Genomic DNA, 26703 nt, shown 5'->3' with positions numbered 1-26703 from the left:
GCCGTGCAGGGAGATTGGAGCTGAGGTCCTGCAAGAGCCCAGGGCTGAAGAGAAAGCTGTCTCGGAGGGAGGGAAGGAAGGAAGGCAAGCAGGGGCGGTAAGTTGAATTCTGCGCCTCTCTGTCTGTCCAAGTCCTCCTGCCTCTCTTAAAAATCTTTCTGGCAAACGGTGCCAATAGAAGAATGCCTTAATGAGGGACTGACTTTGTAATTCAGGCAAAAAGCGGATTAGCAAGAATCCGAGTCCCAAGGGAGCCTGCTTTTTGTAGCTGCATTTCATTGGGATGGGCTGAAGGATTTTGGAGGGCGTTCGGGGAAGAGAGAATAGGAGGGATTATTTCTTGGAGAAAAGTCTCAGCAGAGTAAAGGAGAAAGTACAAAGAATTAGGGACAAATGCTCTGAAGAGACGATGGGATCCCCTCATGAATAATGGGCAAAAAAAGTGCCATCCGCCGCTGCCTTCGGGACTTGTGGCTAGCAGAGCCTGGAGGGTCCGCGGTGTCTGGCTGCCGCCCCCCCTCCTCGGTGAGCCTGTTAAGAAGCTGAGGCTGGGAATGGGGGAGTGAGGCACAGGACTGCCTCAGAGCAGAATTAAGTAGGTGGAAAGTGTTGGGAAAGAGAAGGCCTCTGCTCTCCCTCCGCACATCCCCAGCCTCCATCTCCACTGGTCAGTTTTGGCCCAATGTGCAAGTGTGCGGTCCTCTTTAAGGACTTTGCAATTACGGCGGGGAGAATAAAATGAATGGTTTTGCTTCCTAAGGTGCTCTGCGCGATGCCTATCAGGGCTTTCCAGATTGTCGCTGTTATTATCTTTATTTTCTTAACCTCCCTGGGAGGGAGGGCGGGAGGGAGCCAGAGAAGTAGGAGAACACTCTGAGCTCCCAGGTAACTAGCGACAAACTCAAAGTCAAAGAAGTGTGGAAAGGATTTACCCGGTGGTCAGGTCGGATCAATAACGGTGATCTCTTGCAGAGGAAAATTGTGTGTGTGTGTGTGTGTGTGTGTGTGTGTGTGTGTGTGCATTTGCAATTCCATGAAGAAATATTGCAAATACAACTAGTAAGCAGAGTCCCTTGAAGGTGACTTCCTCAGCAGTTCCTGCCCATGGGCAAGAAGACACATTCTGGGATGTAGACGCTGACTTGTCCAGAATCAATATATGACGGTCAGCCCCAGGGCTTCCTGTGAGAGCAGAGCCAGGCTCGGGAACCAGCAGGGATTTGTGAATGTTGAAATAGAAAGAGCCCCATGCCACCCATTACTTTATTCTACCTAAAGTGTTCTCAGAGATGCTGACCTCAAGAGTAAAGGGTAGCTCCCCTCTGCCCAGTGGCTTAGTCTCTGTCCAGACTCCCCAGGACCAGCTCAGTTTATTTGGGATGCCTCCTATTAGATACTCCTGGAGTCTGGGCTACTCTTCAGTGGCTTCCTCCTGCAGAGGGACAGCAGCCAGGGGGTAGCTGAGGGACAGTAGTGACTTGGGTTACAGTAGAACCATGCTCAGTACAGTTCAGACTATAGTAACCAGCGGCCCGGCCGTACTCAGTGACCATACCCATCTAACGCTTTTGTAAATGACTGGTTGGGACCACAGAGCATCGGGGGGGAAACTTTCTGTCCAGGGGAGCCCTGGTACTAATCTGCAAACAGCACCTTTTCTGGTTAGGGGGTTTTATAGCAACGGAAGGGGCCCTTTGACTAAGATCATCGTTTAGAAGGAGCAGCATTTCCAAAGCTTCTAAAATGTGTGCCGGTTCTTTTTGATCGGACAGGTAAGGGGGCAACATGGTTCCCAAGAATGGTGGTGAACTTAGCTCCAATCCAAACTCAAAGTCCATGCACTTCTTTGAAATACTGAGTGCCGGTGCTGAGGAAGAATTTAGGTGTTGACGTGGAATGTTCAATCTCACTTGATTATTTGGCACCGTGTGTCTGTGGTTTTAGAGTAAAATGTCTACTTTCTGTGAGGGAATTTCAGCTCTGCTCTGATAAGGTGGCTACGAGGGACAATGAGTGGCCAGAATATTCTCTTCATTTATTCTTTGGGTCATTAGCTTTGCACGGAGAAAAATTCTGTACAGAGTTTCAGGCTATAAGCCAACCAGCTTACAAAACTGGTAGTCTCAAATCAAACCAGATAAAAGAATGAGGACAATTTAGACTCACGGGAAGTCAGAGCCAGAAAAAATCTTAGCAATCCTTCGCTCTGGTCCAACCCCAGGTCCATCCACATGGTCTCCCAATACTGGCTTCGTTGTCTACTTACACATAAGAATAGCCTATTTTTTTTTTTAAGATTTTATTTATTTATTTGACAGAGAGAAATCACAAGTAGGCAGAGAGGCAGGCAGAGAGAGAGAGAGGAGCAGGCTCCCTGCTGAGCAGAGAGCCGATGCGGGACTCGATCCCAGGACCCTGAGATCATGACCTGAGCCAAAGGCAGCGGCTTAATCACTGAGCCACCCAGGCGCCCCAGAATAGCCTATTTTTTTGACGATCTTTTGTCCATTCTCCTCCTTGAGAAATTGACTTCTGGGGAAGAGGGTAGAGTGACAGACAAGGCTCTCGATCGCCTGAAAAGTAACATGAGTGCCAGAAGGGAAAATGAACAAGGTGTTAGCCACACAACAGGCATTTCATAAACATTTTTAAAAGGGATGACTTGGGCAAGTTTGGGTGCCTATTACCATTATCCAAGAAATACCAACTAGCTGTTCTGCCTATAAAATTTAATGCAATTGCATGTTCTTCGCAGCTACCCAGCACCATTTGTGTCAACAGTCACAGTCTTCAGGGTGACTCTTGGCTAGCGGGCCTATGCGCAGGTGAGCACGGCTTGCCTATGGGATGCTCTGACACAGGCATCAGCGGCTTGGAGAGGTTGTCTGGGGCCTGATCTAGAAAACCTGATTCTACCTTGAGCCTCTGAAGTAACCCACTTCAAGGTCAGGCTGAACCTAGACACTGGGATACCTTCATATGCCAAGCCTTTTCTGTTTATTACATGGTCACAGATAGTCCATTAATTTGCAACCAGACGTTAGGGAATCGACACCGAACTCAGGCCACAAAGGCTTCTGCATCCTTAGAACTCTCGGGCTTTCCAAACCATACTTCCTCCTATGAAAGCCCTTGAAGGGAGAGCCTGGGATGTGTGAATCGAATTCCTTTGTCCAGTGGAAGGTGTTTGCTGAAGAGGAAGGGGCTCTGGCTGCTGGCTGCTATTACCCAGACCACAAGGCTTTGTAAACGACTGATCGTTTACAAAATGACCAGTTTACAGCATTTATTGACCATTTACAGCAATGGTCACCTCTTGGCCCTATGCTCTGAGGAGCACTTCTTTATTTTGTTTAACCAGCGGCTTATATAATAATATCAATTCCAGGAAACCTACCTTGCCCAGCTCCTCACCTCACCAAGAGGAAGTAGATCTCGCTCCTCCACGTTCTACTAAGACCCCTTCTTCCTCTGCATTTCCGCCTTCTACCCCGACCTCCCTGCGTATACCGCAGCGCTGATCTCACTGTACTATGAGGACCTAATTACCTGTCTGTCCCATGCCTAAGCTATGAGTTTTTGCGGACAGAGCATATATGTCCTTATACCATAGAGCCTGTGCATGGGCCGAGGTGGGTGCTCTGCAAACATTTGATGGTGAATACATAGAGGTGTTAGATCTTTGCCCATGAATCCAAGAAAGGAGGAAATTAGACTGAGCTGGGGCTTGAAGGAGAGGGGCTGGGGTCACGGATCTGACAGATGTCGCCCAAGGAGGACACGCAAAGCGGCCCTAGAGCCCCTTCGAGAAAGAGAGCATTGCATGAACAGCTTGATGTCAGCTGAAGGCTCTGCAGGTAGGGGACAGGACAGTCAGCAGGGAAGCTGAGCCCAGTAACCTGCTATGAGTAATCTAAAAGGGAAAGGCTGCCCGCTGGTCAGCTGGATTCCTGCTGGCTTTTCATATTTTGTCCTGTTCATAGAAAAGAGAAACTTGCTTTAGTTTGCCTCATCGGAGCAAGAGCCAGTGTCTGCCCCCTGGGCTGCAGAGAGAAAGGGAAGTTTTTTTTTCTTCTTCTTTTTCTGGGAAGCTCCGATTTCCTTATTTTTCTAGCCTCCTGTCTCTGGTTTTTAAACATCCATGTGGTCTGCTTCAGACGGGCCTTATCAGTAGGAGCGGCCTGATTTCCCAGTGGTCTCAGGCGCTAATTCCAGTTTCCTCGGAGAGTCCGGCATAATCCTGATGTAAATAGGTCCCGGAGAGGCAAATAAGAAAGAAAGAAAGAAAGAAAGAAAGAAAGAAAGGAAGGAAGGAAGGAAGGAAGGAAGGAAGGAAGAAAGAAAGAAAGAAAGAAAGAAAGAAAGAAAGAAAGAAAGAAAGAAAACATTAAATGAGGTGAAAGACACCACCTCATATATCCAGAAAATAATGATTCCTGTTCATGTAGATGAAAGGCACGAACTTTTAGATCAGTTGTGAAGAATCTGGTTGGGGGTTATCACAAGATGTCCACATGATCAAGGAAGGAGCATTTGGGTATTAATGCTTGACCACAGTGGGGAATCCCGTAGATGTTAGCATCTTTCTGTCTTGGTAGCTTTAGGTTGTTTTTCCAGGGAGAAGCTGTTCATGCCGGTGCCCTGTTATTGAAGGACGCTCGTGACTGCCAGTACGGTTGACCTTACCATGCACTGGCCATTGTGTCATAGGGTCTTTGCCTGCTTCTTCTCTAATTCAGCAAGGTGGGAGTGATTGGCCCATTAAAAAATCCAGGAAACCATACACAACCTGTGTGTCATGGTTGTGTCATGGAACTTGAACTTAAGACTATGCCCCTTGCACTGTAACATGCTGTCCTTCCCAAATAGCAACTCTGAGTGCATGAAAAACATAACGGTCTAGCATCGGGACGCAGGAAGGAGGGTTGGAAACAGTGTCGGTTCGAGTCTTGACACCACCTCTCACCACGTATCTCGCCTTAGGGCCAAGGTCCTGATGCTTTTTGGAAGTTTGATTCTCTCATTCTTAAAAACAAGAGAATACTATTATTCTATTATATATTATAGAATGCTATTCTATAGTATTACATATATTATATATATATATTAAGGTTCTGTAGACTCTGCCTGGCGAGTGGTAGGTGCTCCAATGCCCATGGAGCAAGGGGCATTAACCCACACACAGTTTTTGCAAACACATCGTAACATTGCTTTCCTTTGAGCCCAGGAAAAACGTGTACGCATTCAGTAACGATACAAGGAAAGCTTCTGATCAGTTTTCTGACTCATGGGTGTTGAAATCTGGAGGTAAACTAAAGAATTACCAAAGGATTGTGTATTTCATTGCTTTGCAATGATGTTGACTTTAGGGAGTGGGAGGAACATGAGGAACTACCTTCATGCTTAAGATGAGACATTGTTTTAGATCAACCTCAGATTGAGGGGTTTGTTTAAATTCAGACTTTGGGATTAACATTTTATTGCACTAATTGCATTAGCATTTGTCAGCTAAACCTTGTTTTTTCTTCTCCGGGTAAAAAGTTTATTAGGAAAGGGTTTCTTTTGTTTTTATCCTAAAAGGAGGCAGGATGGACTTCTGGTTTCCTAGACCCACAAAGAGCTCTCCCCTATTTCCTCCAAGCAACCAGCGTTACCTGGCAAACTATGGACAGCGAGTAGACGACAGAGCTCAGTGCCAAGATTTGGAGTAGCCTGGTCAGTTTCACATAACTCAAGTCACAAGTCATCCCCCCGCCTATGGTTTGAAGATGTTTTGGAGAGAATTCTGCCCTGAGTAACTCATGAGATGGGTGGGAACTAGCAGAGGATTCTGTTCTATTCACCTCATTGGAATGGATCATATTAGATAAGAAACAGGCTCTTCCTCTCTTGTCCGTTATGAAACAGGCTCTTCAAGAAGAGAGAAAATAAACTTTGACACACAGAAAGTTAAGGATTGAGAAGTTAAGAATTGTTCACATGATGGCAGTTTTTGAAAATGGTTTTTATTCTGAGAGCACAGCCTCTATAAAAAGCGGGACCTGAGTAAGTGAGACGGGGCTGCGAGGCTAGTGTGGCTCCCGTCTCGTGTTCCATCTGGAACCTGCAAAGGTGAGCTTTTTTGGGGGGGGGGTCCCCGCATATGGGGGCAGGACTCCTCTTGCCCTCTCACCCCCTCTGTTGTCCCAGTGAGATGCCTTTACTACTCCAAGGAGTTCTTCCTTGGGCCATTTCTTTTCTAATTTGTTGGCATCCATTCTGGGCCATGGTGGTTGGGGGGGTGGAAAGAGGGTGTTGTTTGTTTTAAAGCTATGAGTCACTTTAAAGTATTGGTATTCTTGGAGACTGACTTTTTCTTACTCAGATTTCCAGAGAGAAGCTTTGCAAAGCAGTAATAATCTGAGAATCTCCTTTACCAAAGATTAAGCTAGCAAACCTTGCACACGGTGTAAAATTTGATCATAGTATCAATTTACTTTTGTCTTTCCCTTGCAATTTCCCTGCTCCTCTAGCTCACTCATATTTCTGTCTTCTTCCTGCTGGCAAGAGTGAAAACAGTCCCTGAGTTCTATACCAGCAGGGGCATTTGCATTGTTTGTACCTAGAACCACAGAACTTGGTCGAGTGACTGTATTTGCACAGTTCTTCTATTGCAGATCAATTTCACGCATGTGGTCATGTTTAAATAAAAGTACTAATACACATTTTTAAGTGTTTCACAGTTTATACCCATTATATCATTTCTTCTCATAATAGCAGAAACCACAGTGTGTCAACCCTGGAGGAAACCTCAAGAGTCCATCCCACTTGGTTTTGCATCCCTGGGAGCTGATTTTTTTTTTTTTTAAGATTTTATTTATTTATTTAAGAGACAGAGATCACAAGCAGGCAGAGAAGCAGGCAGAGAGAGGAGAGAGCAGGCTCCCCACTGAGCAGAGAGCCCGATTCAGGGCTCGATCCCAGGACCCCAGGATTATGACCTGAGCCGAAGGCAGAGGCTTTAACCCACTGAGCCACCCAAGTGCCCCTGGGAGCTGATTTTTGTGCCTCAAAATATAGATACTTTTGGGAAGGGCGGTGTATCAACTTTTACTGTCAATGTAACCTATGTGAATGAACATACCAGTCCCTTTCTGGAAGGCAGATTTTTAAGGGGGAAGATGGAGAGAAAAGGCCAATCAATGCAAAGGGACACGAGGGGCCCCTGGGTGGCTCAGTCAGTTAAGTGTCTGACTCCTGACTGCAGTTCGGGTCATTGTCTTAGTTCATTATCTCAGGGTCATGAGATTGAGCCCCTGTCTGGGCTCCATGGGGCATTTGCTTGAGATCCTCTCCCTCTGCCCCTCCCTCATCACTACTCCCCCACCACCTGGGCATGTGCTCTCTCTCTCAAATGAGTAGATCTATTAAAAAAAAAAAAAAAAAAAAAAAAAAGGACATGTAAAGGCACTGAGGACAACAGTTCATCTACTTTTTCCCAGGATTTCTAGCTGTCCTGCCGCTGTTCCAGCGGCCTCACCCAATGCAGACCCAACACCTATGAATGGGCGCCCATCAGGCAGCCTTGCCCCATGTTACCGCTGCCAAAATAAATCCCGAGTTCTGGCTAGCGTGACCACTGACTTTTCAGGCACAAGGGCACACTTCCTTGGCTCTGGCAGAGTAACCCCCTCCCTGGTTACCAGTCCATTGTTCCCGTTTTTCCCCTAGAACAGTCATCACTCATGGTTGTTCAGAGGGACCAGGGAACGGAGTCACTGTATTGCTGTTGCCAGCAAGACCCAGCGCAGCTTCCAGACAGAAGGTCAGAGCAGCTCTGGAAGCAGATGAGGCTTTCGCATGCAGACATGCAGACTGTGTCCCTCACCAGGATTTCTGCCCGTGTCTCCTTGAAATCCAGGCCATGCTTAATTTGCCAGGCCCGTATCCTGGGTTTTGTTTTTGTATTTTTTTGTTTGTTTGCTTTGTTTTGTTTTGTTTTAGTTTTAGTTTTTTTTTTTTTTTTTTTGCACAGAGTCTTTGTCCATTTGCCAAGCTCTGTGCCTGCTGAATTCCATCCACCAGAGAGGGTGTCTTTTGCAAATCTGCAGAAATCAATTCACGTGCTAACATGGACCTGACAGGCCTGGGGCCCTGGGACCTTGGGGTCCCCAGGCCTTATGCCATTGCAGAATCCATTACTCTCACACGACGATGTCTTCAGTGATTCAGGGATTCCAGTCTAACAAAAGTGAGACCTCCTGGTGGTTTTCTTTCTCCCTACCTCCCACTCCATCCATTCATTCTTCCTTCTTTCTCTTACTTCCTTGCTTTTTTAGTTCTCTGACTCTGGGAAACTATGAAATAGGCAAAAAGAAGAGAACACGGGAAAAAAAAAATAACAAGTCGTCTTTGTATTTGTAAAATGAGCCCAGAAGGATTTCTCACACTTACTCCGTACATCTCGCCCCCCACCCTCCTCACCACGAACACAGGGCACTCCAGCCTCTGGGGGCAGCCCCTGTTCACAGTGTAGAAGCCTGTCCTGGTGCTGGCTGGCCCCGTGGTCCCAGAGTCTGAGTCCCTGTTTCTGGTATTCACTTTGTTTTTTGTCCAGGCACTGCCCCCAGACCTCTACACCCACCTCTTTAATGAAGGCAAAACAAGGACACATTTTTTTCCTCCCCTCTTGCTTCTCCCTTGTCTTTGGACAACACTGCTTGTCTGCTGGTGGGATGACTCACTTCTTTGTCATCCCTCACCCCATTCAGCCCGTCCAGATGCTCTCATTGCCTCTGTGCAACGAGATGGAGCTAGTGTCTTGTTTGAGATTATCACTGGATCGGCTCAAGGCCTAGCAAGGTCCCCCCAAAGTGAGGGAAGATAAGGACTGACAGAACAGAGACTGTCTCAGACACTGCCCGGAGCAGAAGGCAAAAATAGACTCCTTGGCCCCTTATGCCCCTGAGTTGTCAAGGGTTTTCCCATGATGCAGCTGTGTGGGAGCCACAATGGAAGTCATACTAAATCATGCTCCGCCTCCCCATCTGGTCCCCCTCCCCCATTTGTCCAGAGAATGCAAATGTGTCAATACTGCACTTCTCACTTGGCAATTTTCCAACATCTAGTTATGTTCCAGTTAGAAGGACCCAGATGTCTTTTTTCTTTTTTTTAAAGACCCCGAATTCTTGAAATAATAAAACTGTCTTGGTGGGCATCCAGAGGAAAAAATGAAAATAACCCTCTGGGAAAGGGCTGGTTGGTTTGACAGGCAGTGCTAACGAGGGTTAAGTTCCTTGTTGATGCATGGCTCATGTACTCATTCATTGCTTCAGAATTTCTTCATAAAGCCAAGATAATAAAGGATGAGACAATCTATATGCGTCTGTGAAACAGGATTAACATCCAGAAGAAAGAGAGGGGATGCATTTAACAAGGTCTATTTTTAAAAGTTAATAAGAAATGGGATAAAGGGGTGCCTGGGGGGCTCAGTGGGTTAAGCCTCTGCCTTCGCCTCAGGTCATGATCTTGGGGTTCTAGGATCGAGCCCCGCATCGGGCTCTCTGCTCAGTGGGGAGCCTGCTTCCCTATCTCTTTCTACCTACCTTTCTGCCTACTTGTGATCTCTCTCTCTCTGTCAAATAAATAAATAAAATCTTAAAAAAAGAAAAGAAAAGGGATAAAATTAAGAAGGGAAATTTAAGAAGGGAAATTTCCTCTTTCTTATCAAGAAAGAGGAAAGCCAGAGCAGGTCCCATGGCCAGAATCAGAAGATTCCACCAAGGGCTCTTGTTGCCCATGGGCTCAACTCCCTACTGTTCTCTTCTGAAACTCTGAGAAGCCGGTAGTAGTAAGCTTCCTTCTCCCAAGGAGAAAAGGCCCTCAAAGAGCACATCCTATGAGGAGGATCCTTGGCCCTCCAAATTAGAACTAAGGCAGATTAGATCCTGCCTTCTTTCTGTTTCCTTCACCATGGAGGAGGGGGAGGGGGCGGGGGCGGACTTGGTTGGTGAGCCAGGCCTCTGAGCCTCGCCTGCATTTGCTCCTTGGAATCCTGTTGACCAGCCCCCCCCCCCACCCCCGTTGCTCCCTCCCCTCATCCCTGTCCCGGCTCCCTTTGTCCTCCTCTGCCTGTCCCCAGCAGCCCCAGAAGAAGCACTGGGGCATAAAGAATCCTCCCCCCCACCCCCTCTTTTTACCCTTGCTCTGAAGGGGGCCTGTGGCCAGTGAGGGAACGGACACTTCCAACAGGGAAGTTCTTTGCAAAGAAACAAAGGAGCCAGAGACAGACCCGGATGAAAAAGTCTTGGAAGCCTCTGATCTAACAGGGCCCTGAGGATCCTGGCGATGGGGGAGGGGTGGGACCGAAAGTTGTTGTGACTGAAGGGAAATGAGTCAAGGAAGAAATGCCTGATTTAATTCTTGTGGACAAAGGAGTGAGTGGGCCTGCCAGACCACAAAATAACACCCCGACCAACTAACCTAGTTTAAGCTGTGGAGGGCATGATCACTGGGGAAAGACACATGGAAACTGGGAATTTGGGGTCTAGGAGGATCTGAGTCTTATGACCAAAGGCCAGATGGCTCGGTTCCTTTCTGCCTATCTGTACTTTGCCGGGCCTGCCTGTAAAATAAGAGACAGACCTTCCAAGGGAGCAGCGGGGAGGGCAAGAACCAGAGCAGAAGAGCATTTCTTGTGCTGGGCAAGGAGTTCTAAGTGTGAGAACCGAGGTAATGGGGGTAGGTTGGCTCTGTGAGGTGCTGGCCGTAGAGTCCCTATGGTGTCCTCAGAAAAGGTTTCAGAGCGGACATTTCTATGTTCCACCTAGTTGACCCCAGGGCAGGAATTCACTTTGAGGACACCAAACCGGGACACTATTGCCAGGAAGCGCCAGGTGTGGTCTCACTATTCAGCCAGCCCACAGAGATCTCTGGGCAAGACAATCTCCTAGCCACCTGTGCCCGTTGACGGATGAATGGATAAGCAAGATGTGGTCTATACAGACAACAGAATCTTCCTCGGCTTTAAAAAGGGAGGAGAGTTGGGAGCACCTGGGTAGCTCAATCAGTTCAGTATTCGCTCTTGATTTCAGCTCAGGTCTTGATCTCAGGATCACGAGTTCAAGCCCCATGTTGGGCTCTATGCTGGGTCCAGAGCTTACTTTACACTCAAACACACACACACACGAAAGGGAAGAGATTCTGACACATAGTTCCCCATGGATGAACCCTGAGAACGGAATGCGAAGTGAAATGAGCCAGTCACAAAAGGACCCATAGTCTATGATTCCACCCAGATGAGGAAGCGAGCGAGTTGCCATAGTCATAAAGACAGAAAGTATTGTACTTTCTGGTGGTTGCCAGGGGAATGGGGGTTATTGTTTATTGGGCACAGAGTTTCAGTTTGTGAGGATAATAACGTTCTGCAGAGGGACGGTGGTGATGGTTGCCTAACAGTGTGAACACACTTAATGCCACTGACCTGTGCACATAACAGTGGTTAAGATGGTCCATTTTATGTATCTTACCACAGTAAAAACTATATATACAATTGAAAACATCTTCCAGGCACCTGTAGCATTTCCTGCCGTGGGAGTTGATGCTGGAGGGACTGGCCATGATCGAGTCGTAGGTTCTCGACCTTTGCCACACTCCTTGATTTCTCGATCCCACTATGAAGTCTTTTTCTCCCCACTTCTTCTTCCAGAATTCAAGGTTCACTCTGAAGGAACCATAAATACAATGAAGAGAGAGCTGGTGTGCGTTCTGCTGCTTTTTGGAGCAGCCCTCTCCTTGTCCAGCCAGGTAAGAGGTCTGTGCCTCGAGCCCGCCATGTACCCTCGTTGGACTCAGGAGCCCCCCTGGGGGTTATGTCCGAGCACAGGGGTGCAGCAGAAGTCAGTAGGTATGGATCCTCTCTGTCTAGGATGCTCAGCATTCAGGGTCCGTAGGCACCTCTTCGGACTTGGGTAAATAGGCCACGGCCACGGACTGCCTTCTTTGGAGCTGTTTTTAAAGAGTGTGTTTGCATTCATCCATAAGACATCTTTAAAAAAGGTGGTGCAGCAGCCATGAAGCTGGAAAGCCGCCCTACGCTGTTCACTATCCACTTGGGATGGAAACTATACCCTGGACACACTCTCTAAAAATGCCCAGCAAGCAGGGGCATCATGGAGGGCACAGTGGGTAACACCTGCAGAGTGAGATTTTACAGGAGACAGTTGGGGACGGCGACATGGTGGGGAGGGAGGTGGGCTACCACTGCACTGACCACTTGCGGCTACAGTTAAATGCAATTAAAGATTCAGTTCAGTCGCACTAGCCCCATTTCAAGTGCTCAGTCGCTGCATGCGACTAGTGGTTACGGCACTGCACAGCACAGGAATTAAAGATTTTCATCACTCAGAAAGCTCTTATGACAGCACTGATCTAGAAGGAGAGGACGAATTAGAAAAGAAGGCAAGAAGTGGACATTGCAGCTGGGGCCAGCTATACCTGAGGGGGAATCTTCGGGCCCGGTGGCATCTGATTGGTGGGGGTGTGAGTGGTCTGTGGGTCAACCACGTTTATTCCTAAAACGCCTAGCATGTGCTGATCCTTTTTCCGTCCCTGGTCGCTTTGCAGGAGATCCACACCCGATTCAGAAGAGGAGCCAGATCTTACAGAGGTGAGGTGAAAGGGGAGGTAGAAGGGGGAGTTTGTGGAAGCGGGAGCCAAAATCAGGGCTTAGGAGTTCAGGGTGTTGGAGGCTCTGTCGGGGTTTCTCTTCTACCACGCCCAGCTTACTTGAGCTGCGTGAAGGTGAAATTTTGCAGGGTGATTCTGTGAAGATGTCTGTGTCACCCCCATCCCTTACTCATTCACTTAGTTAACTAAGGCCCTGTTTTGAGAGGACAGGAACAGACGTGCCCTCAAGGAGTCAGGCTGTCAGGGAGTCACAGAGCTGGCAGGGTGGGAGGGAGGGGCTGCCAGCTCAGTGGCCCGAAGCCCTGTTACACAGGTGAGAAGACAGAGCCAGAGATTGAATGATGGGCCTGAAGGCCACACCATGGCCAGGATGCAGCTGCGCAGGTCCTCTGGTTTCCTTTTCTGGGCTGGGAGCTCCATCCTGCTGGCATCTTTGTTAACTGCCATCTCTGTGCATACCTGTCTTCCGGTTGGTAAAACCAGAGTAATGAGCCTGGGTTACCTCACACAAGTTGCACAGTTGTGGAAAGACTTTTCACTCTAGAGTCGACTCTAGAAACCTGAGGAACATCCCCCATGAGCACTAGGTAAGATTCCAAAAATAGAATATGCTCGCAGCCAGATTGTCTAGACTCTGGTTGGAAGAAATCTAGGCCCAGCTTCAAGTCTAAAGCTACCAACGTGGGGCCCTCCTCTCTCGTCCTTCATGACCTAGTTCCTTTGGGTCTGGAAGGCTTTGCAACACCTCTTTTAAAGTGGAAGTTTCCCCAGAGTGAAGTATGCTGTAATTTTTTTTTTTTTTTTTTAAAGAAAAAGTGAGATAGAGAGAGCACAGGCACACACATGGGAGTGGTGAGGTGGGGCAGAGGGAGAGAACGAGAGAGAATCTTCAGCAGGCTCCATGCCCAGTGCAACATAGGGTTTGAACCAAGACCCTGACATCATGACCTGAGCCAAAACCAGGAGTAAGACGCTTAACCGACTGAGCCGCCCTGGTGCCCGAACACTATACTCCAAGCCTTCATTGTTGGATAGCACAGCATTTCCAACAAGGGTATCCTAGCCCCAGCAGAGCCCCAAAAGAAACAATAATGTTATTTACAATGAGCATGTGTCACTGCTTTAGTTAATGAAAAGTTGAAGATTTCCTAAGTTGGCAGTCTGCTTTGCAAACAGAGAGAGACGAAGAGGCCAGGAATATCAATGCGAGGACTCAGACCGTTTTCATTACGTCACAAATACTAGTGAGAGCAGCACATTCCCCCCACACACTATGATGTCAGTTTTCTTTTGGGCTAGCAATGCATCATTTGTGTGGTAATACTCAAATGGGTCAAAAACTCTGGTAGCCAATTATATACATGTACATATTTCTGATGAAAGAAAATGAAAAATTAGGGGCACCTGGATGGCTCAGTCAGTTGGGCATCTGCCTTTGGCTCAGGTCATGATCCTTGGGTCCTGGGATTGAGCCCCACATTGTGCTCCCTCCTGAGCAGGGAGCTTTTGCTGCTCCTCTCCACTCATGCTCTCCCAATCTCTCTCTCTCTCTCTCTCTGATAAATAAATAAATAAAATATTCTTTAAAAATAAAAATATAAAATAAAATGAAAAATTAAAATATCACTTAGTAAATGCATTTTGATAGGTAAATTCTTCCAAGATGAGGGTCCGTCCAAGGAAGAACGACAAACACAGTCTTTGGTGACTGATTGGTAGATGTGTGTTATCTTCCGGCTGGGATGACAGATGGGTTGTATGACTATGATTGAGGAACTTTCTCAGTAGGACCTGGGGTGGGGCGGTGGCAGCGTTTGGGCAGCTGTGCCATCAAGAGGCCACCTGTCTCTCATTCCAGTGAGCTGCAGAGATGAGAAGACGCAGACACTCTACCTGCAGAACGAGTCATGGCTGCGCCCGGGCCTTCGGGGCAACCGCGTGGAGTACTGTCGCTGCGTGGGTGGCCGCCCACACTGCCACTCTGTGCCTGTCCGAAGTACGTAAGCGCTCGCAGCCCAAGCTTGGAGCTCCAGCTCTCCCACTGCCCCCCCACCACCACCACTGCGCATGCGTGCAGAACTTCAGCCATTGTTTCCCCATGGGCTCTGCCGTAGGCCCATGCGAAGGCACTGAGCCAACAAGTGAGACTGTGACCCGGGGCCCATGCCTTCTCCAGCCTGGCCTCAGCTTCCTCATCTGTCCAATGGGGACAATGGGTGTAACTGCTTCACGGTTTGCAGAGAGGATGAAATGAGCTCCTTTTATAAACTTGTGAGAATAGTGCCTGACACGTGGAGCTCACTCCTATTATCCTTGGAACTGCTTTTTAAGGTGACCAGGGGCTTCCTTGTTTTGTCCCTGACAGGTTGCAGCGAACCCAGGTGCTTCAATGGCGGGGTATGCCGGCAGGCTCTCTACTTCTCAGATTTTGTCTGCCAGTGTCCTGAAGGATTTATGGGGAAGCGCTGCGAAATAGGTGAGTGGTAGGTGGGCGGTGCGGGAAGAGGGACAGAATCCCAAGTCTTCCCAGAAAGGAGAGGCAGTGTGTGGTGATGTGGGGAGGCGGTGGGGGTGGGGTGGGGAGCAGGGCAGGGAAGGATCCTGCAGGGGTTGGTTAGGAAACCAGAGTGTTGGGCCCAATGGGCGGAGCCTTGGGAGCCAAGCTGGAGTCTCTCTGGTGGACACGGCCAGCCCCGTGTACCACCCGTGCCCCAATAGCTTCAGCAGCAAACCTGCCTCGCTGGTTTGGGGTGACAACAGAGCAGACGTGAAACCCCTTTGGAAAACTAAATGACAGAAGGGGGAACTCACATGGGAGGCATCACGTGTCCTGCTTTCAATCAGATGCCAGTGCCACCTGCTACAAGGACCAGGGTATCACCTATAGGGGCACATGGAGCACAGCAGAAAGTGGGGCCGAGTGTGTTAACTGGAACAGCAGCGTGCTGGCCTCGAAGCCATACACTGGGAGGAGGCCCAACGCCGTCCAGCTGGGACTTGGCAATCACAATTACTGCAGGTGAGAGGGCCGCCTACGCTCCTGAGCTTGCTCCCCTCCCTGGGGAGGAACTGCTACATCCGGAAGCGACCTGGAGCCGATCTGCCACGGCTCTCCAGAGGAACAGAACCAATACACTCCCTACCAATATGGTGATTCATAGCAAGGAGTTGGCTCGCTGCGGGGGCTGGCATGTCTGAAATCTGTGGGCAGGCCAGCAGGCTGCAAACTCAGACAGGCTTCTCTGTTGCAGTCTGGAGGCCGAACTTCCACCCCAGCTTTCGCTCCTAAGGCCTTCCACAGATTGGAGGAGGCGACCCACAGGATGGGGGTTAATCTCCTTCACTTCAACAGATTGCTGATATTAGCCACAGCTACAAAATCTCTTCAGCACAGCACCTAGATTAATGTTCGATTAGATAAATGGGCACTTAGAGCCAAGTTAATCCATAAAACCAATCATCCCAGGCCAGCCCTTGTCAACATGGCTTCTGTGCACAAGTCCTTAAACCCCTTTGGTCTCCAGATGGAGACAGTAGCCAAGTCCTACTTCCACCCAACCTGATCCAGCTCTCCCGGGTACAACTGGAAGTGCACGGACCTTTTCCCCGGAAGAGGATGCAGAGTCCTTGGGTCTGAGAGGGAGGCTTCACTTCTCCCCTCCCACGGCCTTCCCTGGCTGCTTTTTCAGAAACCCCGACCGTGACTCGAGGCCCTGGTGCTACGTCTTCAAGGCAGGGAAGTACAGCAGTGAGTTCTGCAGCACACCAGCCTGCCCCAAGGGTAAGTGCGGCCTCCCCTTCCCCCCCAACCCTAGCGTCCTGGAAGTAGAGTCTCAGAGGATAAAGCAACTGTGTTTCTACAGCTGAGGAGACAAAGGAGTAGGCTGCTGGTTCATCATTTTCATTGCAGAGGCAAGACAAGTCAGGAGATGTAGGTCTTCACCCAGGCCTGGCCTCTAATTAACTGGTTGACCTTGAGCTGGTTTCTTTGCCCCCGACCCTCCATTTCCTCAGGTACAGAGGAGAAGGGGGCCCGCATTGGTGGTTTCCAGGCCTTTTGAGGGGGAATGGAGATTCTCCCCTTCATGATTGAGGGGCGTATTTTCCATTGCTCTCTCTCTTTTTAAGAGAGAGATGTTAAACATATTATATGTTTAATATAAGAAGATTTTCCAAATTTAAAAATACTAAATTATCAAAAAGCACTATGCATTCTGTGGTGCTTTTACAAATAATGATATTGCAATAGTATAAAACATGTGTTTTAAAGTTCTAAATATTCGGGGCACCTGGGTGGCTCAGTGGGTTAAGCCTCTGCCTTTGGCTCAGGTCATGATCCCAGTATCCTGGGATCGAGCCCCGCATCAGGCTACCTGCTCAGCAGGGAGCCTGCTTCCCCCTCTCTCTCTGCCTGCCTCTCTGCCTACTTGTGACCTCTCTCTCTCTCTGTCAAATAAATAAATAAAATCTTTAAAAATAAATAAATAAATAAAAATAAAGTTCTAAATATTCATACACAATATTAATGTGCCTTCTGCCAACAGATAAGTCTGACATGTCTGTGAATTTGAGGACCCTTTACAGTAATTCTAAAGCATCTTCTCCCCTCCAAGGATCAGTAAACTGTGACTCACTGGTCTAGGTAGCCTTAACGATCATGTTCCTTATGTCGTTTAGAGTGGTACACTCTGCCAGTTTCAAGTGGGGAGAAAGGAGGGTAAAATGGGGCAAATAGGCAGCATCTGTAGGTCCATATGCTCTCTTCCTGCTCAAGGCCAACAAACCCTTCAGAGCACTGGCAGACAAAATCTGAGAAACTGGAGTCTGCTGACATGTCACTCCATTGAAGAGCCCCGGTTCACCACAACCTGTCAAGTATAAACAAGGAAACTCCCAATTACCTTCGAAGCAGCTCCAGCAATAATCACTACCAGTTGGGCATAGACCCTTCCTACCCAACATGAACGAACCCTCAAGGATCTCTCCACACAGCAATCTAGGAAGCCACATCCAACTGATGAAAGCTGGCCCACCAACCGAAAGCCATTTACCACTCATGTAGAAGGGCTAGGAGGAGGGGGAGAGGGGAGAGGTGGGATGGTTATCTCCTCCCTCCTATGGGCAGGCTGGCTGCCTTCATCCTGTCAGGCCTGCCGCCCCTCTCAGGACCAGCTGCAAACCCTGACTTACCTGCGGTAGCATTTAAATTACTTTTGTTTCAGTTTGAGATTTCTTTTGTTCCAGAAAAATATGAGGACTGCTACTTTGGAAAGGGGTTAGCATACCGTGGCACATACAGCCTCACTGCGTCTGGTACCTCCTGCCTCTCCTGGAATTCTGTAGCCCTAGCAGGCAAGGTCTACACAGCGTGGAAGAGCAATTCTCAGGCGCTGGGCCTGGGCAACCACAATTACTGCCGGTATGCAGCAAAGCGTCCGTGGGATTCATGTCTGGGCAGAAGGCAGGACTGGGGCGTGGGATGGGAGAAGATTTCATACCTCAAGTTATAGGAAAGCCCCAGTGGGTGGGATATGATCTAGTCACCCCCATTCACTCGCCAGCATAACATCTTTTATAAAGAGTGAAGTTCACCAGTTTGTCAGCCCACATTGCAAGTTCGAGGTGCTGTCCCTTAGCCACTTGGGCCTCATCTGCTCGGTTCTTATATGGCGCCTTTCTCCCAGTGAATCATAAGAGTGTCCTCACAGCATAGCTTACAGTTCCTTCCAACATCCTTGTCAGAGGAGAATGTTGTGATAGAAAATGTGATAGAAAAACAAAACTAAAGTTGTTTTCCTCTGGTGAGATCTCTGACAGAGCCAAGTTCGGAACTCAGGCCCCTCCTTTCCAGCTCATTGTTTGGCTATTGGTTTACTGAGCCTCCTTCCTCTCTCACATGGCTTGTGATGTGATTGAAAACCTTGAACTCTCTTATCATCTAGGAACCCAGATGGGGATGCCAAGCCTTGGTGTCATGTGCTGAAGGACCGCAAGGTGACGTGGGAATACTGCGACGTCCCCCAGTGCTGTAAGGACTGGCCCTTGGCCACCTGCCGCCGCCCAGCCCCCCTCTTGACCATTTCCTCTGTCACTTCCCATGTCCTCACAGCTGTCTGCTTCAGACTGTGTCACTCCCAGATTTTCAGGAAGGCTTTGGTGGGGAGGGGCTTTCCATGATTGAAGCAATGCTCTGGGCAGGTGTTCATTCCCCATGCACGAGGGTGACACAAAGGGGCAAAGCGAAAGAGAACTTGCCAGTTTCTCTTAGAATTCATTAGGCTCTGAACTTCTCTCTCCGGATGCCTTTATTAATGGTTGGTGATGAGGTCGTGGTGAGCATGGAGGAGGAGAGCTCACATTGATGGCTGCCTCCATAACAAAGTGCTCTGGTAGCATTCTCCCGACAGCGTGGTCAGAGGTGGTCTTCCTCTCTTTAGTTTCCAGATGAGGAAACCAGCTCCCAATCATGTGGCTGCCGAAGCTCACTGGGCTCCAGGTGGCAGAGCCCGTGTCTGTCTGTTCCCACGTCCTCTGACCCCACAGCTTGTACTTCTGCTGTGAACTCTTCCAGCTTTTCTCACAGAGCCCGTTTCCCACAGGGGAGCTGGGTGGGTGGAGGGAGAGGAAGACTCAGAGGAAATTCAAGCTGGCACATTTTGCTAAAAAACCTTAGTTTAGAAGTTGTCTGAGAATAGATTATTATGACTCCATTCCTGTGAACACACATTTAGCCCGAATGTTGCTCAAGGAACGTATTACATAACTGGGCGGGTAAGTCGCAAACTACCAGCGGACTCACAGCGAAGGCCATGCCTGGAGAGTCCCCCGTGAGCAGCATCAGTAAGCTCGCTCGGAGCCTGGTGGGCTGGGAGTGTTAAGAAAGCTGCATGAGGAGGTAGGATCTCATCTAGGCCCTGACGGAGGGGCAAGGTGGGGGTAGATGGAAGAGAAATGGGGCAGGCATTCTCCAGGAGGGAGCCGCAGGACCACCTTATTAATGAAGCCAGGAGGCGGGTACGGGGAAAAACGGGCTAAGAAAGCATAGCAGAAAGATCCCATTGGGAGTCAGACAAATCTGGGTTCTAATCCAGAGGCCGCTGTGAGCTTGAGCAAAAATTTCCCAGCTTCTCAGGGTTCCAAGAGAAGAAACCAGGGTAGGTGCTCAAGGAACTCACCTGAGGACTGCAGGTCTGATCTCCTTTCTCTGTCCTTTCCTCTCCCAGCCACCTGTGGTCTGAGACAGTACAAGCAGCCGCAGTTCCGCATCAAAGGAGGGCTCTACACAGACATCACCTCTCATCCGTGGCAGGCCGCCATCTTTGTCAAGAACAGGAGGTCACCGGGAGAGAGGTTTTTTTGTGGCGGAATACTGATCAGTTCCTGCTGGGTCCTGTCTGCTGCCCACTGCTTCCAGGAGAGGTAGGGACTTCCAAAAACCCAGTAGGTCTCCGTAGACTTTGAGGCCTTGAAACTGGGGCCTGTTAGAAGCAGCCCCCCAGCAAGCAGCGCATCCTAAGGCTGTTTCTCCATTAGGTACAATCCCCACCACCTCAGGGTGGTTTTGGGCAGGACATACCGCGAGGTCCCCGGAGAAGAGGAGCAGAAATTTGAGGTTGAGAAATACATCATTCATGAGGAATTTGATGATGACACTTACAACAATGATATTGGTGAGAAGTCCTATTGTCCCTGCTCCAGAGGACATGACAGCCACCCGGCCCCACCATGGGCGTCCCCACCTCTGCCTCCCATACCCTCGCCCTCTCCGTCTTCCTCCCCTCCTATCAGACGGAGCATCCCATGAGGCTTATTCTCTTCCCGATCTCCTTCCAGTCCTGCTAAAACTGCAGTCGGACTCGCTACACTGCGCCCAGGAGAGCGACGCTGTCCGCGCCGTGTGTCTGCCTGAGGCCACCCTGCAGCTGCCCGACTGGACAGAGTGCGAGCTGTCTGGCTACGGCAAGCACGAGGCGTGTAAGTGGAAGGAAGTCTCGGCTCCGTCCTGTCTGTCTGCAGGGCAGCGGGCCATGCAAATATTGAGAGGAAGAAGTCACGAGAATGTTCTAGCCCTGGCCCAGGCACTGGTGCTGTGTAAATGTAGTCATGTTCCCCGCAGACCAAGAAGCCACCGTCTGCCTTCCCCACCTCACAGGGTCACTATGCAGGTCAAGAAAGGAGTGAATAGTACAAGTGCTTGGAAGGGCTTAAGATGGCAGGAAAGTTCCGATGAGAAGGGGAGGCTGGTGATTAGGGTGTGGGGCTCTTGGGACTCTCCGGTCCTGTAGGTCTGAGTCCACACCCTAGATTTGCACCTGGTAGCGGTGGGAGCCAGGACATGGGTTTTCCTGTTACACAGCTCCGAGCCTCGGCCCCCTCACTGGGAACACGGGGGTAGAATCACCTAGTGCCTTAGAGTATGAGAATTCAATGACAGTAGGTTAAGCCAGTGGTTTTCAGCCAGGGTCTTTGCCCCCCAGAACACAATGGCCCTGCCTGGAGGCATTTTTGATTGTTAGGACTGAGGAAGGAGGTTTATACTAACATTTAGAGTTGAAGCAAAGGGCGCTGCTGAATACTTGCAATGCACAGCCCTCCTCAAAAAAATGATCTGGCCCCAAATATCAATAGCGCTGCTCCTGAGAAACCATGAGCGAAATAAACTCTATAAAATATCTAGGTTGGGGGATGCCTGGGTGGCTCGGTCAGTCAAGCGGCTGCCTGGGGCTCAGGTCATGATCCTAGGGTCCTGGGATCAAGCCCCGCATCAGGCTTCCTTCTTGGTGGTGAGCCTGCTTCTCCCTCTGCCTGCTGTTTCCCCTGCTTCCACAAGCACTCTGTCTGACAAATAAATAAATAAAATCTTTTTTTTTAACATTTTATTCATTTATTTGAGAGAGATCACAAGGAGGCATAGAGGCAGGCAGAGAGAGAGAGAAGCAGACTCCCCACTGAGCAGAGCCTGATATGGGGCTCGATCCCAGGACCCCAAGATCATGACCTGAGCTAAAGGTAGAGTCTTAACCCACTGAGCCACCCAGGTGCCCAACAAATAAAAATCTTTTTAAGAAGTAAAGTATTTGGTTTTGTCAGTCAAAGCAGTATTGATAACATTTCCTAGGCTTCAGCCCCATCCATCTGAAAGCTGGATCCAAACTAGCCATTATTAGAATAGTTGGCTTCCTCCTTCTAAAGGTTTATAAGTAACTTTCCCTAAGACCGTAAGTTATTTTCCCTTCTCTGTTTCAGCTTCTCCTTTCTATTCTGAGCGGCTGAAGGAGGCTCATGTCAGGCTGTACCCATCTCGCCGCTGCACTTCACAGCATCTGTTTAACAAAACCATCACCAACAACATGCTGTGCGCTGGAGACACGCGGAGTGGTGGGAACCAGGCAAACCTGCACGATGCCTGCCAGGTAGATGCAGGGGTCTTGCCTCACTCGGGCCCTCCCAAGGGGAAGAGTGGCTCTTGGCCCACAGGTTCCAAGCAAGGAAAAAGTTAGAGCCAGAACGGTTGAGTTCTTCTTGGTGAGGCACTGGAGATTCTAGATGAGGGCTTCAAAGAAATAACACCATCCGAGTGAGATCAAAGTTACTCAAACCTAAGAAATCTAAATTGCAGGAAATTTCCCCGGTGTCTACCCCGGAAACTCCACCTGATTCAGGGTTTCCTGTAAGCCCAGGCAATTAATCGACTATTGAAGTGATGGGTAAAGCCACATAAATGAGGCGATGCTTGACTTCTGGAGGCTGGAGATTTGGAGTCCGCTATATAGGGGTGGGGGAGGAGGAGCTGCTGCTCACCCAGAAGTTCGACCCAGATGAATTGTGAGACAGAAGTTTCAAAAACTCATACCAGCCTTAAGAGGAGGCTGGTCGCCTGGAAAAGCAAACTATTTCAGGCTGTGTTGGCATCCTTATCAGAGTTGGTACTTCGGTTTTGTGATAACCAGACACCCGTAAGGGACACACCAGCCTGTGGGATTAGGACCTAGATATAACCAAGGCACCGTTATCAGTGAGCCATTTCAAGCCTACAGTGTGCCAGGCTCTCCATCGAGGGGCTGGGGTGAGAGGGGAAAACAAAAGAAGGAAGCAGGGCTCCTGCACTGCAGACTTCGTGGGCTTTGTTCTTATAAGGTAAATCGCATCAGCATTTTCCCCCAGTTCCTTGACAACCTTTGTCTCTTTTCGGATGGTTTCTTTAGAAACCTCAGCTGTACCCCTAGCTCAACAGTCATAAAAAGGTTGTATGCAAAGTGAAACCTTGATCTGCAAGCTTCAAGTCAAAAACAAAAAACAAGTGATTTTGATTCAATAAGACAATAACGGCCAACCGTGACCAAGAGTTTTGCAAAATGTCATGCTTTCTCCCAATTAATTCCCAGAACGACCTCTTACAGTAGAGAGTAGGATCCCGATCTTCAAGATAAGAATACCAGAAGCAGTTAGCCTGAGGCCACACAACTACTGGGTGGTAGAGTTAAAAGAAGGAGCCTTATGGCCCGAAATGGCTGAGCAATTATCTCAATTCCAGTTTGCAATGTAGATACAGCCTAACCGTGGACAGGATCTAGACAGTAGGAGAAGGAAAGGATAAGTGGATTGGGGGAAATGCGAGGGGGAGACGAAGCATGAGAGACTGGATTCTGAGAAACAAACTGAGGGTTTTGGAGGGTGGGGGGTTGGGTGAGCCTGGTGGTGGGTATTAAGGAGGGCACGGATTGCGTGGAGCCTGGGTGCGGTGCATAAACAGTGAATCTTGGAACACTGAAAATTTTTTTAAAAATCTTAAATTTTTTTGGAAAAAAAAAGATCATTGATAAAAATTTCCCTCTCTGAACTAAATACTTTGAAGAAGATGACATTAGGACTACAAATATTAACCCTAACTTCCCCTCAATGAATCTGCATTTTTGGCAAACAACTAACCTGTTCTCTCTACTGCAGGGGGACTCAGGCGGCCCCTTGGTGTGTATGAAGGACAACCGCATGACTTTGGTTGGCATCATCAGTTGGGGCATTGGCTGCGGGCAGAAAGACGTTCCTGGCATATATACCAAGGTTACGAATTACCTAGACTGGATTCAAAACAATATGCGACCGTGACCAAGGACATCCAGTTCCCTGAAATCACAGGGAGACCCTGCTTCCTCTACTTCAGAAGACACACCCAGGCGAAGTGCTTCTTTACAGAGCTGAGCCATCACACAGTACAAGCAGGTGGCGGGGCAGGGGGAACCCAGAGGAGAGGGAGAGGATAGGTTTTCATAGGTACTTCCCATTTTAGAAGTTTTCGGGGGTTAAGATCTGATTTCAGAAGATAGTTTGGCAGCTGAGAAGACAGATAAACGCCAACCCCTCCAGGAATACCATCATTTAAGGCAGAAGAGAGGGAGAAGAGAAGCCTGGCCTCCTGATCTGTCACCACGAGAAGCTTTGGAAATGGGACCACAAAGATAAAAGCATGTCTCAACAGTAAAAAAGTAACGAGATCCTTCAGGAAGGAAGGATTGCATTAGAAATGGAATGTCTATTTATAGTGACAAGGAAGCCCAATGGGGCCTCCTAATAAGGGATGGGCTGGCTGGCCAGATCGTGTTCCTCAACACCACCTTTTAAATCAAGTATTTGGCTTTTCCCTTTCTCCACTTTACAGATCTTGGAAGGAAATCTTTTTGTGTATAGTGTAAATCTTTTTTTCTATATAAACTTTATAATAAAACAGACTTGTATCATTTTAGTAACTGATAAACTAGGCTTTAGTATATTTATATCAACCCATTTTAGTTTTTATTTTGTTGCCACGCCCCTGTATTATACTGTGCGGAAATAATAAATTCAGATTATTTTTCACATATTTTCCCCAATCTGAGTGGGATAATTTTGTTATACTTCTGCAGAATCTTACAGGTCGTTTATTCTTGGTACTCACTGTCACATTTTAAAAAATCATCTCAAATATTTCCTTTCATTCATTGGACATACACAGAACACTTGCTGTATACAAGGCAACGTACTAGGTAAAAAGGGGGAGGAAAGCTGTTCTCAGTTTGACAGGAAAATAGGGTACTTAAAGAAATACCCAGGTACAACACAGATGGGTCATGAAAACTGGGTTTCAGTTGCAGGAAGTATGAGGGAATCTTAAGGAAAAACAGAGTTAGATAGGGCTTTCAAAAACTGGGCGAGCTTTGGACTGGTGGGGAGGTATGGGCAAGGCATCCTTGAGATCAGGAATGTCACTGCATAGAAATAGAAAGATCTGGAGAGCAACGTGAGCTGTGGGAGTATGGGGAAGGATTTTGTACAGTTGTCGGAAGTGAAGGTCCTGAAGAATGTAGATAGGAACTTTGATTATCGTGCTTCGAAGGCCAAACTGAGTTTTGGACTTAATTCTCTAGGCAACATGGAGCCACTGGGGCTTGTGTGCAACCGAAGTAAAGAAGTGAGCATGCGCTGGGGGAAAATGAACCCCGAAGGGGTTGAATGAAGGCAGGCTGGGTAGGCAGACTCCATGGACAGCACCCAGGGTAGTAGAAAGGGGAATGGGAGCATGACCTTGTCAACACAGCAGCATCCCACCGCGTGTCAGCCGAAAAGCTAGTATTGGCCATTTTCTTTCCAGTCCATTTTCCTTTCCCGTTCATCTGAAAGAATGAACTCTTGGACCATGGGATGCCCGGCAGCCTCAGTTGGAGGAGCACACAACTCTTGATCTCAAGGTTGTGAGTTTGAGCCCTATATGGGGTGTAGAGATCATTTAAATAAATAAAACTTTAAAAAAAAAAAAAAAAAAAGACCATGCACTCCCAGACCAGTCCATGCTAGTATGTTCCTTAAGGATGCTGCTTTCTGCTCCTCTTAGACTATTTCTTAGCTCAAGCTGTAGCTCCTATTCTTGGCTGCAAGCTGACCGGTTGTATCATCCCTGCCCGTCTGGCCCCAAGAAGAAATCTAAGGGTGCTTGCTGTTGGATATATGCCAGCAGTTTCCCAAAGAGGAGACAAAGTTGCAATTGCCTCTATCTCTTGAAAAGCTGTGAGAACAGCTCACTTTAGAGGTTCTTAGAAGAAGAAAAGTATGTAGTTTTAGCTCACAGAGGAGACTCTCTAAAGCCCAAGAGTTTGATTTAGAGGGGAGTGAAACCCAAACTTCCCTGAAATACTCAAGCCCCCTCCTCCCCCACCCAGAGCAGTTAAGCTCAAGGTCACAGATTCCTCCACCTTAAACCTCTCCCATGCGTTTTCTCACGGAAACAGTACATTTCATGGAAGACAGAAGTGTGCCCCGGCCATTTAGACAATCCCTGCTCAAGGACAATAGGCAGGACTCCCAGAGAGGGCATCTCTGGCAGGAAGTCAGTGGGTTTCTCCCCCTCCCCTTTGCATGACAAGACTTTCTTCAGAGACCCGGATGAATGAAATAAACTGAAGCAGCAAGGCCTCCTGGGATAGAAATGCCAAGTTCCAGGCCCCAACATTCCTCCGGGTGAGGTCCTGGCAACCAGAGGCTGGGTGGAGACATTGCTCACAGGCTGCCGCCGACCAAGCCGACCAAGCTGCAGGGCAGAGTCTCAGCCCCACAAACAGATTCCTGTGAGTTACACTAAAATACATTCAAAGAACAACACATCATTACCTGGTGTGGGTTAGGAAATTTAGGATAAAATGTCCCAGAATTTGGCAGGCACGGGAAAGGTGAAATTAAATAGTTCCTTATTCCCACCTGGTTAATAAAGCAAACAGACACTAATAGATCTGAAGGACAAGAAAGATTCTTAGACAGCTGTGCAATACATTTTAGTGGGTAAAGACTTAGAGGTACACAGATGATGGAAACTGCTATTGTCCTAGAGCCTCAATCTTAGGTCTGGTTATCAAAAACAGTGTTATAAATTTGGGGGTCCACGTTTAACTTCAAAAGTCGAAAACTCACACCATCCCCAGTACTTGGGATCCCCCAGCACTGGAGGAAAGTTTAAGAGTTTCAAATTTGAATCTCTCTTTTAAAATTCTATGATCAATAAATTAATTTCAT

At 48.4% G+C, this 26703-nt stretch overlaps 1 protein-coding gene across 1 annotated transcript; it reads left to right on the top strand.

The window, feature by feature from the left end:
- On the top strand, positions 1 to 24523 carry PLAT (plasminogen activator, tissue type). The gene is made up of 14 exons (XM_059384095.1): positions 1 to 97; positions 11687 to 11784; positions 12604 to 12646; positions 14525 to 14662; positions 15032 to 15142; positions 15511 to 15685; positions 16356 to 16447; positions 17911 to 18085; positions 18609 to 18694; positions 19890 to 20085; positions 20200 to 20336; positions 20500 to 20640; positions 21913 to 22079; positions 23614 to 24523. The coding sequence occupies exons 2-14, from the start codon at positions 11722 to 11724 to the stop codon at positions 23770 to 23772; spliced, it is 1683 nt and encodes a 560-aa protein (XP_059240078.1). The 5' UTR covers positions 1 to 97; positions 11687 to 11721; the 3' UTR covers positions 23773 to 24523.
- Positions 24524 to 26703: the final 2180 nt, after the last annotated feature.

This window comes from Mustela nigripes, chromosome 18, assembly GCF_022355385.1.
Source record: "Mustela nigripes isolate SB6536 chromosome 18, MUSNIG.SB6536, whole genome shotgun sequence".
NCBI lineage: Eukaryota > Metazoa > Chordata > Mammalia > Carnivora > Mustelidae > Mustela > Mustela nigripes.
Note: the sequence above shows the minus strand (reverse complement) of the source record. Positions and strands in the feature narration are given on the sequence as shown.

Excerpts from the sequence above, each read along its gene's own strand:
- PLAT (XM_059384095.1), top strand. The coding sequence starts at position 11,722 with ATGAAGAGAGAGCTGGTGTGCGTTCTGCTGCTTTTTGGAGCAGCCCTC. Across the intron at positions 15,143-15,510 it reads GGGGAAGCGCTGCGAAATAG|ATGCCAGTGCCACCTGCTAC; the intron begins GTGAGTGGTAGG and ends GCTTTCAATCAG. Across the intron at positions 22,080-23,613 it reads ACCTGCACGATGCCTGCCAG|GGGGACTCAGGCGGCCCCTT; the intron begins GTAGATGCAGGG and ends TCTCTACTGCAG.